Source organism: Dermacentor silvarum, chromosome 1 (genome assembly GCF_013339745.2).
Source record: "Dermacentor silvarum isolate Dsil-2018 chromosome 1, BIME_Dsil_1.4, whole genome shotgun sequence".
In the NCBI taxonomy this organism is placed as follows: domain Eukaryota; kingdom Metazoa; phylum Arthropoda; class Arachnida; order Ixodida; family Ixodidae; genus Dermacentor; species Dermacentor silvarum.
This window is the reverse complement of record NC_051154.1, coordinates 108,970,263-108,986,197: the sequence shown is the minus strand read 5'-3', so window position 1 is coordinate 108,986,197 and position 15,935 is coordinate 108,970,263. Positions and strand designations below refer to the sequence as shown.

The 15,935-nt window shown below is 43.9% G+C and overlaps 1 protein-coding gene across 1 annotated transcript; it reads right to left on the bottom strand.

Annotated features, from left to right (window-relative positions):
• Positions 1-310: 310 nt before the first annotated feature.
• LOC119434711 (pre-mRNA-processing factor 19) lies at positions 311-14,989 on the bottom strand. The gene is made up of 3 exons (XM_037701797.2): positions 14,833-14,989; positions 5,140-5,942; positions 311-1,142 (listed from the first exon to the last, which is right to left on the bottom strand). Exons 2-3 carry the CDS (start codon positions 5,914-5,916, stop codon positions 432-434), a joined length of 1,488 nt encoding a protein of 495 aa, XP_037557725.1. The 5' UTR covers positions 5,917-5,942; positions 14,833-14,989; the 3' UTR covers positions 311-431.
• Positions 14,990-15,935: the final 946 nt, after the last annotated feature.

Below are 15,935 nucleotides of genomic sequence, written 5' to 3'. Positions count from 1 at the left end.
AACTTTTGATCATGCACTTGAGTGCTCTTGAATGTCTTCAACAAATTGTTTTCGAGCTCAGTGTTCTACTCTTCTTGTTCCAGTATGTAAGACGGAATAATTCTCCCCTTGAATGCAAGTCAATGCCCATTATTAGGAATGTTCAGTAGAAAACTTGTGGACATGAAAACACTCCTGAGCTCCATACAGTTCGAAAGAAAGCAACCCAGTACAGCAACAACCCAGAGAAAAGGCCTTTGCTGGACGCATCCTTTTTCAAAACTGCAACTATGAGATGGGCAAGCTATTAGTAACAGTTACAAAGGCCTGGTGCTTTTAGAAGCAACTTTATTAGAATAAAATGTAAAAGGATGAAGTCTTCCGGACTTGGATGGCAAATGCTTTTTTTCTGGGAAAAAAATGACTGGCAGGGTGTCATAGCCCTGTGCTTCCTATGATAACCCGTAAATCTTGAGGGTACGATCCATGGAGACCGAGGCCACGTTGCGGGCACGGTGAGTGAATCGCACACCTGTTGCCAAAGCTGTGTGGTCTGAAAATACCTTGAGTGTGTCCCACTGCTTGCAAAGGTAGAGACGGACATCTGTTCCTGCCACTGCCAGGTAGGTACCACTCTGGTCAAAGTACAAATCCCGCACTTCATAGCCATCTTCCAGGACAATGGTTCTGAAGTTCTTCAGCTTACGCAAATCCCACAGCTTGACAGCAGAATCTGCAGCTGCTGTGGCCAGGTAATAACCGTTTTCTGAAAATGCCAGTGCAGTGATAGAGCCTGTGTGACCTGGGAAGTTTGCGACATTAGTGCGCTCTTTCAAATCCCAAATCTTGACTAAGGCATCTGATGTGCCTGTGCCTAAAATGAGACCATCAGGATGGAACTCAGCTGCTGTTAGACCACAGTTGTCAAGCACACGAGCCAGCACACGGCCGGTGTGAAGGTCAGAGAAAGCCCAGTGCTGGTCAGTTGATGTTGACAGCAGGTAGTCACCAGTTGCATGCAAGCTGAGCCCAGTTACTGGTCCCTCGTGAGCACGAATAACCTGAGTTGTCTGTGCAGATGGGATGTGCCAGACACGCACTGTGGTGTCTGGTGATGCCGTCACCGCTGTGTCTTCATCGGGGTGGAATACCACTGATGTCACCTGCGCAAAATAAATTTAGAAAAAGCTTGTATGCATGCATACATAATGTCTCTCAATGGTGCATTCCACTACACTGATCACTGTTTTGGCCCTAATGCACATGTGTATGCAAAATTTCAAATTATGTTATAAATTATACTTGCAGTCACAGCCAGCCCAGCAGTTATCACTGCACTCTTGTATAGAGCATGCATGCCTCTCTCAAATGAACAAAAGAATAATCTAAGCCCAGGCAAAAATAAACTTTTCCAAATATGGATCAAATATTTGAATGCGGATTAGTTTTGTACCACCACTTATTAACTCTCAATAACTTGAAAAATTAATTTCCAGCGGCCAATAACCCTGACAAGAATTGCCTTATTCTACAGCATCAAACGTTCTTAGAGGGACATGGCAACACTTTTTTTACATGGAAAGAAAACAAGATATGCTGGTAATGCTACCATGAACATGCGAGCCAAATATTCTACTGCTTGCAACAGGAAGCCCACAATCTCTCATAATAGATTGTTTGCTCTCAACAACCCCTCTCCTTTGCCGCTGTCGATGTCATAGGCGGTGAGACAGCCCATAGATGCCAGCCACTGGACAATTGTTTATGACCATTAATTAAGCATACCCCTCTAATCTTCCAGCAAATGGAAAATTGGCAGTTACCTGTCACTACTCCTTTACAACTCTCGGGTGCCTTTGTAAAACATTAATCATGAAGGGCTACCATATGTGGTATGTAATCACGCAAAGAAAAAGAAAGCAGCAATAGGCAGAGCATTACTACAAGTGCCACCCCAGCCGAGTGGAAACACATTGTTGAGGGGGAATGCAGAATGTAAATATTGTACTCTTTATATGTCCATTGTTATTGATCTTTTAAAAAAAATTATTTGGCAGTATATTCATTGAAAGGCATTGCACTTATTCCAGTGTCTTTCTAGATTTGTTGAAAAAGTATTACAGAGCCTCTTTAACCTCGAGAGCATTTAGCCATGCTTCAGCCATCACATAGCAAGCTTGTCACCTGACAAGTCCTGGAGCACAGACAGCACAGAAAATGTAATGGTGAATGAGAGGGGCATAAGTGGCACTAGCATGCAACCGAAAGTGGTGATGCCTATTCCCTCCTCAAAATAACAGCTGCAAACTTTTTCTTTGCATGTGCGCACGTGTGTACGTGTGTTCAGCAAGCACTTCTGTTTTCGGTCAGCATGAGGCATCCGGCGGGATCAGTGTAAACTGAACAATGGAGATAGTATGCACTCAGTTTTCAAAGCGGGCTTCTTCAGATGACACGTTTGCCACGAGGCCACCTTCAATCCACTACACACTCTCAAAGTTGATAACTTGGGTTCTACTGACTACTTATCACCAGTGTATTACCAACTACCCGTTCAGGCTGCTCACCACAATAATTTAGTAGCCCCAACAAAGTAAACTAACGATTCAATGCAGCTGCAGGATTAAGCATGGAGTATGCTAGTTCATTCACGGCATGTTTGAGAGCAGCATTGCTGTGGCATGTAAGCACAGTTGCATCAGAATTTCGAAATTTTGTGGCCTTTATTTCAAAAGCAGTGGAGAAAAAAAAAAAAAATGTACTACACCCTGAACAACTGAAACTGATATTTTCAAATATACTCTCAAAGTTTAATAGTGGCACAGTGAATACAAGTTATAAAGGTTAATTATAAATATTTGATCACAGAATGAATATTGTTCACATATATTGAAATGTCTGCTAACAACATAGAATAGTTTCTGCCCACATATTAGGCTTGGTGCTTTTTTTTTTAAGAGAGAAAGAAAGGATGTATAAAAAGAGGCAGGAAGGTTAGCTACAGGTTGTTTCAGTAGGCTACCCTGCACAGTGGGAAGGGGTATGCATTAGCTGGCACACCCCGTGCAATGGCAATAACTATACATGGGCTATCAAACACAAAAAGCACACAGAAAACCACATTTTGCTGCTTTTCTTTAATTGTCGGTGCAGTTGATGACATTGCTGTTGAGTTTGCAAAACTTCAACATGTATCAATGTATCAACAAACTTCATTATGTATTGTTTTTCCCCCATGAGAATATATTGATTGTGGTATTTAATGGTACAACGGCCAGAAATGACCAAAGAGCGCCAACCCATGAGAAGAGAGCCATGCTTACCAGTAATCTAAGGAACATTGGCATGAAAGCTTATACACTGTGCAGAGGACTTTCTCTTATGACTGGCTAAAGCTGTGTGGATGGATGCACCAGTTTCAACATTCCCATACAAAAAGACTTGCCATTAATGGTGATAATAGAATGCATTGCGCTAGACATTCAATCTTCTGTGTTTAATTTGTCAGCCACTACCAAATGGTGGCCTAGACCACTGCTAGAAGCTAGGCAGTTCAAACGCCCAATAAGCGTGGCGACTAGCAGACAGTGATTTGTACAACTTGGCACAGTATTACCTCAAGATAAGCAGAGAAAAGTGCAGTTGAGGTTAATGTTAGGTGAGCCAAAGCAGTGTAGGCAGTTTTCACTAAACAACCGTTTTGCTTTAGTAGTAGATTAGAAGCCGCTACAGCTACATATTCTGAAGGTAAGAAGTGACCTTTGTACAAAAAATATGTACAGGCACCATCAGACTATACCATAATAATGAAGGCATGTCTACAATGACATAACTTAAGCGGGCCTCTCACCAGGCTACATTGCAAATTTTGGTTATATATTGAAAGTTGTATGGCAACATCTAGGAAGCTTTTCACGAAAAGAATATTTCAAATTGATTCATTTTTGGAGGAGACAGAAATTGAGCTGTTCTGTTAGCATGCCGCCAGGAGGCGAGTGTCCACTGTCTACAGACACACTCTTCCCGTTTGCCTCAACTAGTGTCCCCCCCCCCCCCAGCAGCATTCCTTCCCTGCCTTCTTCCATACTGAAGCCGAGGGATCGCATCATGTTGACGTGATGAGCCCAACCTCCGTCGCCAGCGTTGAATGTTCCACATTGGATGGTTCACCAAGTCATGTGGCATGGTCGGTGATGTGACAAGCAATGCATCTTGCTCAAAGGCCTTTGTGCATATGAGCACAACTATCTTGCTCAAAAGTGCAGCTTCCTCGAAAGGAAGGGCACATGGCCTGCTGTTTAAAGTTTTGACCACTTTAGCACCCTGCAGCAATTTCATGCTTTGCAGACATGATGGCCACTGCGTAATCTATGTGCCCTTTAACAGAGGCAGGCTTTACAGAAAAAACACTGAATGCTTTGAAAGGAAGATGCATTTAGCTAGCACCATTCAAGGCAGCCAAACCAGAAACCTCCAGCACCCTCCGCAGAAACAAAAAGGCACTTAAGGCATGTTCGGGTTACGTCTAACGGTGAGTACCTGGCACATCTCTCCACGACCATCAATGACGAGTGTTAAGTGGAAGGGGAGAAACATGCTCAGTGAACAATGTTTTCTTGAAGGCAACTTTTCTTGCTAAGTCATGCAAATTCTCGCAAAAGTGATATCTTCGAGCTCGAGAATACTACCTTTGAATTGTTGGTGCATCTGTGAAAACTGACAGTGCATCTGAACAATTGCCAGGATTTACAGAACATTACAGAACACCAGGACTATAAGAGATTAATTTTGTAGCAGGAAATCTAAGCCCAACTTTATAAGTTCAGACTACCTATGCACGCAATAAAACATCAAACTACACAACCTAGACAAAAAAAAATTTTGCCCTGCTCCTGCGTTTCGTATCTCTCAAAGTTTAGCGGTAGGACGTGCTGGGTTGTTTTGCACTGCGCTTTGATCCTGCAGTCACCATTAGTGAACTACTAAATCTCTGTCAGTGCTGCACACTATCAAACAATGTTTTTTTCCGAGAAATACAGAAGTCATCAGAAGCAGCACATGTTGTCTTATGCAATTAATGAACCTAAATATCTTCCAGGCAAAGCAGCAGCTTGCATGGAAACGAAGCAATTTGCAACACTATGAGCAAATTGCCCTTACCTTCTTTGTGTGACCTTTCAGGACAGCCACCACTTGTTCAGTATCCTTATTGAAGACAGCTGCATTTCGGTCACTGCCACCTGTGAGGATACGGTCAGTAGGGCTCACGTCTAAGGCCAGGATGCCCGGCAGGCCAGCACTATGCAGGCCTGGGTGTGAACCCAGCGTTTGGTAGGCCCGGAGCTCTTCAGGCTTGGCCAGGTCTTCGGGAATGGCCTTGCCACGTTTCTTTCGCTGTGCTGTCAGCAAAGCAGCCTTCTCTTGCAGACGGCGCACAACCTCGGCAGTCATGCCACCAGCCTCCTCAGTCGTCTCCATAGCCACAGCCTCCACAGCAGTTCCTGCAGCAGCACCACCACCTGCAGCTTGGGGTTTGAGTGTGGCCAAGGCCTCTCGGGCAGCTGTCACTTCCTTAGTGAGACGGGCAATGACACGGCAGGCCGCATCATGCTGGTACAGTGTGTGTGAAAGCTCCTGTCGTGCTGTCTGCAATTGCTGCCGCAAGGAAAAACTGTGCAACATCACAGCATCCCACTCATCCTGCAAAGCCTTTAGCAAGGCAGGTACACTCGTAGCAGAGGGTGGCCGTGGTTTGGCTATTGGAGCAACCTTCAGATCAATAAGCATATCTTCTGTCAGTGGCTGGCCATTGATAGGGTCTGTGCCATGTTCCCGGACATACTTTGCAATGAGACGGCGTTCAAACACATTTCCAGACGCTGGAGACACCACCGGTTGCTCTGGCGTCTCATTGCTCAATGCGCAGCAGAATGACATTGCTGCTGTCACCAAGTCTTGTCAGCCTGAAAAGGACAATAAAGCCTATTCACAGACTGCCAAAATTACTACACAAGCTTTCTGCAAAGCTTTTCTTGGCCATAAACCTCCAACATACGATGGTAATGCAAAAAATTCTATAACCACAACACTGTATCTGCTCACTCTACTCCCCCCCCCCCCCATCACATTACTGTCCCCTCCCCTCTCCCCCCAGCATAGGGTAGCAAATCAGATCTTCCCCTCCTGGTTAACCTCCCTGCCTTTCCAGTTTCTTCTGTCTCCATAACCACAATAGAACTTCACCTTCCTATAGCATGAGGAAGGTGAACTACATCATGGCATGCATTGCTGGCACATGCTTCCATTCAAGTATTTTGCATATTCTGATGATGTAGAAGTTAGTCCCATGCAACTAACTTCCAGTTCTGCATTGTTTAGTTCCTTAAACTGTTGGCTGCCAAAGCTGGCAAGTCGCCGGGCACTGTAATGAGGGCCACATTTGAAAGCCGGCGATTCGCCAGGTTAGAGGTAGGTATTCTTGGTTTCAAATTTTATTTGTTAAATTATGGGGTTCTATGTACCAAAACCACCATCTAGTTATGAGGCATGTCATAGTGGGGGACTCCGGAATAATTTGGACAACCTGGCATTCTTTAACCTGTACTTAGATCTAACCTACACGGGTGTTTTCTGCATTTCACCCCAATTGAAAAGCGGCCGCAATGGCCGTGACTCAATCCCCCGACCTCGTGCTTAGCAGCACAACACCATAACCATTAAGCAACCATGGCGGGTGCAAAAATTTATTCATTATTCATTGGTGGCGTTACAGCCAGTAAACGATGGGCAAGCTTAGAATTGTCTATAGATAGCAGTAGGTGTCCACTTAAGAACGGTCTTTTTATTTTTAGTTGATACTTGTAGAATCTTTGCACGTATGTAACACATGTTCCGGCATCCTATGTACTTCTAAATAGCGCAGTGGGTGCAGTTCCTGTCTCGGGTTCCGCCGAATCCTGACAAACAAGATCCATCATGGGAGTGCGAAGTGTGCAGTGCAAAAAGGGGGAAAAAAGCTACAGCAAGCGAAGGTGTGAAATGAGCAGTGCTGCTCTTGCATGCCTGTGTTTCATCTATCTGACTGGTTATAGGGTTCTGAACTGAAAAGTGCTGCTTCATATTCAAATAGACCTTTATTTAGATCTTTTTCAGCGTTTACTACTGTAGAACTGAGCGCAACAATGGCAGTTTGTGCAGCATGCATGTGGGACAAAATTAATCGAAATGAGCACCCACGCAGCGCGCATAATATCTGGTAGCCAATGGGTTAGTAGTACATTGACGCTGCACACTTTTTCAAAGCATTTAATGTGGGCACTGAGGATTATACGGTATGTGTTTTAGTAGTACCACATTGTCAGTTTTAGTATACAGCCAGCATATGAGCATTGAGATCATGTTTTAAAGATGCTTGGGCATATTTAGCAGTAAGCTCGAGTACTTGCTTTTTTAGAAGAGAAACTTTGCAAGGAGAAGCGCCAGAATTACTGTCACAAATTGTGGAGTTTAACGTCCAAAAAGTGCACAGTGGATTATGAAGGACATTGCTGTGGAGGGCTATGAATTTTGACCACCTGGGGTTCTTTAACTTGCACGTAAATCAAAGAGCATTCTTGCATTCCACTAGCATTGAAATGTGGCCACAGTTGCCAGGAATTGAACCCATGACCTCATGCTCAGCAGCAGAATTTTTCCTTTGCCACTTCACACAGCCAATCCATAAAAAAGCATTTACGAGTGTTTGAAACTGAGAACATTACCACTGATGTAATTATAGGTTGAAAAATAAACACATCTGTCACAATAAAAATGGACCTTCTTGACTCAGACGCTTAGCCAAAAGAAATGCCCTCATTTAAATGTCACCCTTTATGTAATGTAAATGCACCATTAGGTGCACCCACATGCTGAATGTTGATTGCAACGCCAAGTAGAAGTGTCGTGGTGCAACAAGGGGGAGTATGAAAGACATGACAAGTGAAGAAAATGACATAAAAGTAATGTGGAAGCAAGTCTGAAGGCAGTTGGAACTATGAGGGCAAATCTCAAGCATAACAAAATCAATCCAAATGTTGCTTAGAATGCAAGCCAAGACAGCAGGGGGAAAGTGCATTATTCAATGAGCCAGAAGTACCCTTTATACTTGACAATGTCAGAACATGCTAAGCCAACAACAAATGTCTACAATATATTAGCACACCTGTCTGCAGTCACATGGCTACAGAATACTTCATATTCAACAATGCTTCATCATATTTGTTTTCTCAAATAAACTTATGTCCCAGAAGGCACCCACACGTGTCTATGCTTCTCTCAAGTAGAATAAAATGATTCTGCACTTTTTATGCAATACTGCGATGCTGAAGGGCTGTTTATTGCCAGTTCCTTTCAATCAGTGCACTTCATTACAAGGCAAATGGCCTACTTGCACACAGCATCACTGCGTACATTTCCATGCATGCTACCATCCAATCCAGACTAACGAAGCAATGGTGCTGCCAACCTAAGGCCAATATCATGACAAACAGTAACAATGGCCACAAGGCTCGCTGCATGGCAATGCCCTCCCTGAAGCTCAATAAATGTTTCAAGAACCTTACGGCTGTTGAATCAATAACTGTTACCCATGGGACATTGGTATTAAATATACAAGTGTAAATTGTAGCCATGTTCCATCAAAACAAAGGAATTGAAGGGAGAGAAAGTTAAGAAGCAAGAATAAAGAATGCAGACAAAAAGCACACCAGAATTCAAGTTATGTGCAATTTTCTCAGTGTCTTTGGAAACAAGACATTACAGTGGCCCTAACATGTCTAGGACAAATTAGACAAATGGATGAAAATGGTTCAAGAAAGGATGAATTCAGAGCATAAGTCAGTGGCAGTAAAAACAGAACTTTTGATGACACCTGCGAGGGGCAATCATCAACCAGTGTAGATGACCCCAGCTACGACAATAACTAAACACAGAATAATGCATTCAAGAGATTCACTGCACAAAAGCAGCCTGTGGCTACTATGTCATGGTACACAAATCATTAACTCAATGAACAAAGGCTACTCTTTATTTTGCCACATTTGCAGACAGCAGCACCAGCCATATGCCACAATAACAGACCACCTGTATTTGATACTGCTCTACAACTGTAACTGCTCAAACACAGCACTTAAGAAAAACTGGAAAAATTGTTTGCTTCAATATACTGCAGCACTAAAACATGAAGCGACCGAGATGAAAATGGTGAATAGCAGTAATGCCAGTGCAAAGGTAAGAAATGCATGTTAGTACTGTTCACGGCAGTATGTAAGGTAATACAGCATTACAATGACAGCAGCCGCATGTGCCTAACTCATGGAGACAACTAGAGAAATGGAATGATTAACATGCACACAAAACAGGAACCTAACAAATTAGAATACAAAAAAAGAGAAAGGACGATAAAAATTCAGGATGAGAGGTTGATCAAATGCTGAGTGAAACAGTTACTTAAAGAGACACAAAAGAGAAAAATGATTTTTGAATTTGCTTTTTACCATTTCACAATACCAAGAACACCACTCTTACTGTGGTGTTCTTGGTGTGTAGAAACCACTTGGAAAGTCAGAAAAAGCACAAGAATGAAAGATGGCTAGCGACGCTTCCTTGAAGTCCCTGCACCAATGTGCAGTGATGTCAGATTTTCATGCCGTCTTCTACAGACTCAATTCTTTAGCAGTAAAGATAGACTACACTGCATTCTAAAGGAGCCAAAGATTGAACAAGTATAGGGAACTTTTACTGAGCCAACGCAGTCCAAGTACCAGAAAATACTTTGAAATCCGTGACATACCACCGATGTACAAGTGTCAGGGTTCTGGCGCGAAATCCAAAAACAAGCTGACCTTCATTGTCCCTTCTATTAATCAACCTAATATGTCAACAGTTTCCAAAGAATGCTTTATCAGTCAAACTGATTTAGTGTTTTGCTTTGGTGTCCCTTTAATGCCCCATAACACTTCAGCATATAACCTTAAACAGGTCACAGAAAGATGGATACACAGCGACAATGAGTAAACAGGGGAAGCCTCAGCTCTGGACTGAGGTTTCTCTTGTTCGCTATAAAAGCTTGGTTTGGGCTAGTTGGTTCATTCTTTAAAAGGGCCCTGAACTACTTTTTATCGAAATTGAGAAAAGCATTTGAAGTGAAAATAAGCTATTTCAGAAATAGTACTTCACCCAAAAAGTACTTCAATGCATTCAACTAAAGCGGAGTTATTGGCAATCAAACATGGCCTCCGCTGCTCTCCCGTTCCTTCAATGCCTTGCACTGCAAAAGCTATGGCTTTCGGATGTTAATGTAGATGTCACAATTTCCGATTTTGGTGCTTACGACGAGCCACAGTGCACTTACAGTGGACTCGTGGCAGCACCCTGCGGCAGCCACGGTGTCTACATTGCGTAGCAGACCGCAGCTACCAATAGCAGCCACATATGGGAATCTGCTTTATTACGAAATTAAGCGTCCAGAAAGGGGTGAGGAACATGGCTTCTGTCAAAGAGAGCGTTTGAGAGAAAGATGACTTCGCGCTCCGCTTGCGAGCTCCACGCACCACGTACGGCAGCAAAACTTGGCTGATATGTTCACAGCAGTGTATGCAACCCGCAAACTATGTTATTTCACCAAGCCCAAGGAGTGGTTCTGGGCCGCTTTAAGTATAGACTGGGCAGCAAGAAAATACAGGAAAGGTGCCCCTGCTGTTTGTGTTCCTTCGTGTTTTATCCACGCTGCCCCATCTATTCTTGTTTGCTCTCTATGTGAAAAGATTGTGGAACTATCACAGAAGAATGTTAAGTTACCTGAGGCCAAAAACCATCTACAGCAATGCTACCTCCATTTCTTAAAAAGAAAAATTATTTCTTGAGACCAGTTTTTAAGTTCAACATAACAAAATCACCACAAGACACACATGGCTTATTAAGGAAAGGCAAGTTTTATGCAAGCCAACTCTTTCGAATGGTTAACTATGTTAGCTATAAATTTATCGTTGCAACCGTAAGTACATATGCATTACTTATTTTCACATCTGGGACAGGATAATGTAAAAATATTCTAATCTGCTTTTATTCCAAATCTGTGATTAGCCCTCTGTGATAGGTCAAAATGGGTCGGGTCCCGCCCAGATGGTGGGTGCCCTCCCCATATATGGTGGACCTGAGCCTATCACGGAGGGCTAATGGCGAATTTGGAATAAAAAGAGATTGGAATAGTTTTACGTTATCCCGACCCTGCACATTACATCACTACTTTCATGCCACCAGTTCTCCGGTTAATGTGATACACACGACCAAAGTATTAAGTGAAATACATCAAACTTATTGCCTGAAAGTATAAATTTAGCAAATGAGTGCATAAAATTTAGAAACAAAGGGCTGTCTGGCTTCCCATCTTTATGATGTGCTCGCATGGGTGTCAAGTCACAAAAGGTAACACTGCAATGTAGGACCACAGAATTGTCAGCAGGCAATCCTCCATCATATTCTAAATATTTAAAGGTTTCAAAATTGCTTACTCATCCACTACAACATACTGCTCTAGCCATAGGATATGTGCCAAGCAATGCAAATGGCCTAACTTGTTCTGCTGATTCAGTCAATGTAACTAAAAATAAATTGGTCGAAATGCAATACCCTGTGGCAGAATAAATGTCAGCTGCATGATATTGTAATATACAAAGTCATCACCCACCCTCAAGACATCTTTTTTCATGCATTTAACAAGTATATCAATCTGTTACCCAAAAGCCACACCATGCCAGAGCTTACCAATGAAAATCAAGGGGTACAGGGGTGGTCAAAAGTTCGCAGGTTGCCCCGCCGGGCTGAGGAGCGGCAGCTCGCCACGACGGCTTGCCTCTAGCGTGGCGCTGACATCGCAAGCCCGCTGGCTTTGAGCATATGCGTGTAGGAGGATGCATCCCTGTCCCTTTCTTGCTCTCCTTGATAGCAAACCGAGGAATGAGATGGTGCCCCCCCCCGGCATGTGCCCTCACTCTTCCGGAAAGTGATGTGCCATGCTTGCGGCCATGCTTAGTTAGACACTGTATACTTGTCCGTAGTTTTCGGCTTCCTGGAGAGCAATATCGTGCATTTAACTTCCCATGGGCACCACTGTGGCTTTCTCAGCCGTCTGCGCAGGGAAATTCGCTGCATATGATCATGGGAGCCCGAAATGTCCGCTTGTGTTGCCAAAGAGTTCGCTGCGATGTTGCTAGCGCGTTGTCCTGAGCCGCGTGCTACTGAGTGGGTTTACAGCTTCCTCGAATGCAACGCTAATGAAGACGCTCATAGGCTGGAGCAGCTAGCACATGTTATGGTAGGCTTTTCAGAATTGTTCAGTGTGCTGCTATGCAATACCTTCGATGTATCAATGCTACGTTCTCTGTGCTGAAGCTCGTCCGTCTGTGCTGAAGAAACGGAGGACTCATGTGCTATGTCAGAAAATAAACGCCTTACATATATGAGTTTCCAAAGTACTGTCATATATCCAATTAATGTCAGGTGAAGACTGGGCAATGTCTGAACAAAAAATAGCTAATGTTCTTACTTTGTATCGCCCCCCCTTACACAATGCCTCTGCGAGGCCTGTAAGGTACTTGTAAATAAATAAATAATGTGTTGAGGTCATGCGCAATGCTCTTGAAACTGCATGTTAACTCGATTTTATTTTGTCCGCTGGCCGTGTGACGCACAGATAGATTCCTCATCGGAGGGGAGAGAAATAGTTGGTGCGCTGCAGCTATCTTCCTCTCTCTTGCTGTGTTTGCAGTTAGTGTTGCTATCGCTCTATCGAACTCTCGGCGATTAAGCCTGTCACGCTTCGTTCGAGACAAGGAGCGAATCATTTCGCGCTCCTAGTGCCATTCTTGCTCATCTGCAGTACTGAACAGGTAGCTTTAATATAAATGGGTCTGCTTGCAGATTGACCTTTGGAATACGGACCCTCCGGCTGCCTCCGCCGTCGTCAGTCTTCTTTTTTTGTTGTGCAACACAAGGGTGCCAACGCCAAAGTTATAGAAAGTCTCTTGCAGCGACATAGCGCGTATGTTTACCACCTGTTGTCGAGTACTAAAGATGAGCAAGAATGGCCCCAGAAATCGAAGTAACATGCAGTTTCAAGACCATTACACATGGCCTCAACACATTAATTGGGTATGTGAGGGTGCTTCATGAAACTCGTATACGCCAGGCGTTTATTTTCCGACATTATAGCACACGAGTCCTCCGTATCGTGAGCACAGACAGACGAGCATCAGCACGGAGAACGTAGCATTGATACATCAAAGGTACTGCATAGGAGCGCACTGAACAATTCTGAAAAGCCTATCGTAACACGTGCTAGCTGCTCCATCCTACGAGCGTCTTCATTAGCGTTGCGTTCTAGGAGGCTGTAAACCCATTCAGTAGCGCGCGGCTCAGGACAGTGCGCTAGCAGCATCGCAGCGAACTCTTCGGCAACACAAGCAGACATTTCGGGCTCCAACCACGTTCGTATGCAGCGAATTTCCCTGCGCAGACGGCTAAGAGAGTCACAGTGGTGCCCATGGGAAGTTAAATGCACGATATTGCTTTCCAGGAAGCCGAAAACTACGGACAAGTATACGACATATAAGTATGGCCACAAGCATAACACACCACTTTCCGGAACACGCACTGCACAGCAGTGGAATTCGGAAAGTGAACAGCGAGGGCACATGACGCAATATCTCATTCCTCGGTTTGCTATCAAGGTGAGCAAGAAATGGAGAAGGATGCAGCCTCCTCCACGCATACGCTCGAAGCCAACGCGCCAAGGCGGGCTTGTAATGGTCGCGCCACGCTAGTGGCGAGCTGCCGCTCCTCGGCCGGGCGGGGCGGCCTGGAAACTTTTGACCACCCCTGTACTTGCAGTACCTGTTTGGCAAAACCTTTTATCTTTACATTCAGTGAAAGCACAGCTTTGTCAGCAATATTTGCTAAGAATACGCCTCCGGCAAACGTTGACAGAGTCCGCTGGTTTGATAGGTAGTTTAGCATGACTGCACACAAGAACTTTTTCTGATTTTACAAGACGACGACCTGGTGAAGAAAATTATGCATTTTTCACCACCAAAAGTGTTATAAAAATTAGCAGGCCTCGAATGTGGGACTGGTTTGAATAGGCCCCGATACGAAGATCTTTCAATTTTTCCGAGTGCAGGACAGCACTACCAATCATTTGATGCAAACACTAGACTTCTATAACCACCCTCTGCGATTTCCACGATGTTTAGTTAGTCGAGAAACACACCTTCACTCCAGCACCACTGACTAGATTGCGGGAGCGCCTGCTCAATCACTTCCTGAGAAACGAAACGGTACAAAATACGTGCCTATGAATTGGAATTTCCGTTTCTCTTCACTGTCCTCTACAGCAGTGCATTACGGCCTTTTCTGTTGCCGTACTACCACTGTACTCCAAAGTCAAACTCAATCAAGCAGCGTATTAGACGCTCCGCACATTAGTCAAGTGGTTGTGCATGTAGCACGAAAACAGAGACGCGCATTTGCAACTACGTCTGCCTATACAATGCGTCGCTTGAGTTCATGGCAGAATAACCACAGTACAGAGGTTGCAACCACGCTGACAACACTTACAATGACTATCAGGTTATTTATTAAAGTACTGCCGTAAACGAGAACTATTAAAAGTAACGTTTCTGACCACATTTTAAAGCATACATGTCCCGCGCACATAGACGCGGTTAGGCTTAGCATGTCGTGTTTCTGCCTTGCCGCTTTGCAATAACAACGCAACGTTCAATGTGCTCAAGAAACACAACCCGTATCGGTTCTCACCTCTTTAAAACTAGAAGCACCGCACGCTTCGCCAACGACGAGCAATGTTTTTTCAGTCAGTGGCAGCAAGAACTAATCCCACCGGTTCCGCAGTCAAGATACGCCGCTTCTCACATGAATTTTGCTCGCTCAATGTTGCCATCTTGGCGAAAAGTTCGGCCAACGCCTCCTATAAAGACATAAGGCATAGATAGCAACAGAATCAACCATAGAGTTTCATATTACTTATTTAGAAACTCTATGGAATCAACAGTTAGGTTGTTCCGTTCCTAAATATATATATATATATATATATATAAATTATTTTAAAAATACAGAGGGGTGAAATATGAAAACTACATTTCATTACTCCCTTGCACGTTTAGTAGCACAGTTTTTACTGGTGAGCCTATGTGTACTTTGATCATGACTTTGATAAATACGCAGAGTTATAGATCTAATGATCTAATCGCGAACTCGGCAAATCGCACCGGCGCGCTCATATGTTCCGTTTCATCCGGTAATTATCGCCCCAAGGCTGCCAAGGCGGCCCGGTGCAAGGTGCCAGGAGGCGCTGCCGGTGCGCACTGGTACAGTGTACTAGAATTAGCACTGGTGCGATTTGCCGAATTCGCCATAAATTTGCATAACCCACTGTTTGTACACACCGTACGCATGTATGCCACGAGGTCGACGAGGTCGCACACAACTGCTAATCCAACTAGAGTTACTTTCAAGGTAGAAACTGCAGTTCAAAATGTTGCATTAAATGTTGCACCAGCATATGCACTGCGTACTGCTGAATAACACTGGGTTACGGCAAATATGTCTCCACCTGTGCGCTCTTTACACACCCACACCATTTTTTTTCCTAAGTCAAAATATGTGTCTTGCCTTGAGGAGCAGCATCAACTGAGAAATGCAGAGTTCACTAACTGTGGCATCTGGTTATTGGCCACAGGCTACGAAGGAATTGATAAAACAGATAATTTTGTTATCATGTTAATTTGATTACTCTAATACATATATATTTACGTCCGTATGAGCTAGATTTCCAGTTAGCATGATCAGAACAGCAAGTAAAATACCAAATGTTGCATAAAAGGAGCGCCAAGTATAGTATA

Coding starts and splice junctions, on each gene's coding strand:
- LOC119434711 (XM_037701797.2), bottom strand. CDS start 5,916: ATGTCATTCTGCTGCGCATTGAGCAATGAGACGCCAGAGCAACCGGTG. Junction 1,143..5,139: donor TGAAAGGTCACACAAAGAAG/GTAAGGGCAATT, acceptor TATTTTGCGCAG/GTGACATCAGTGGTATTCCA.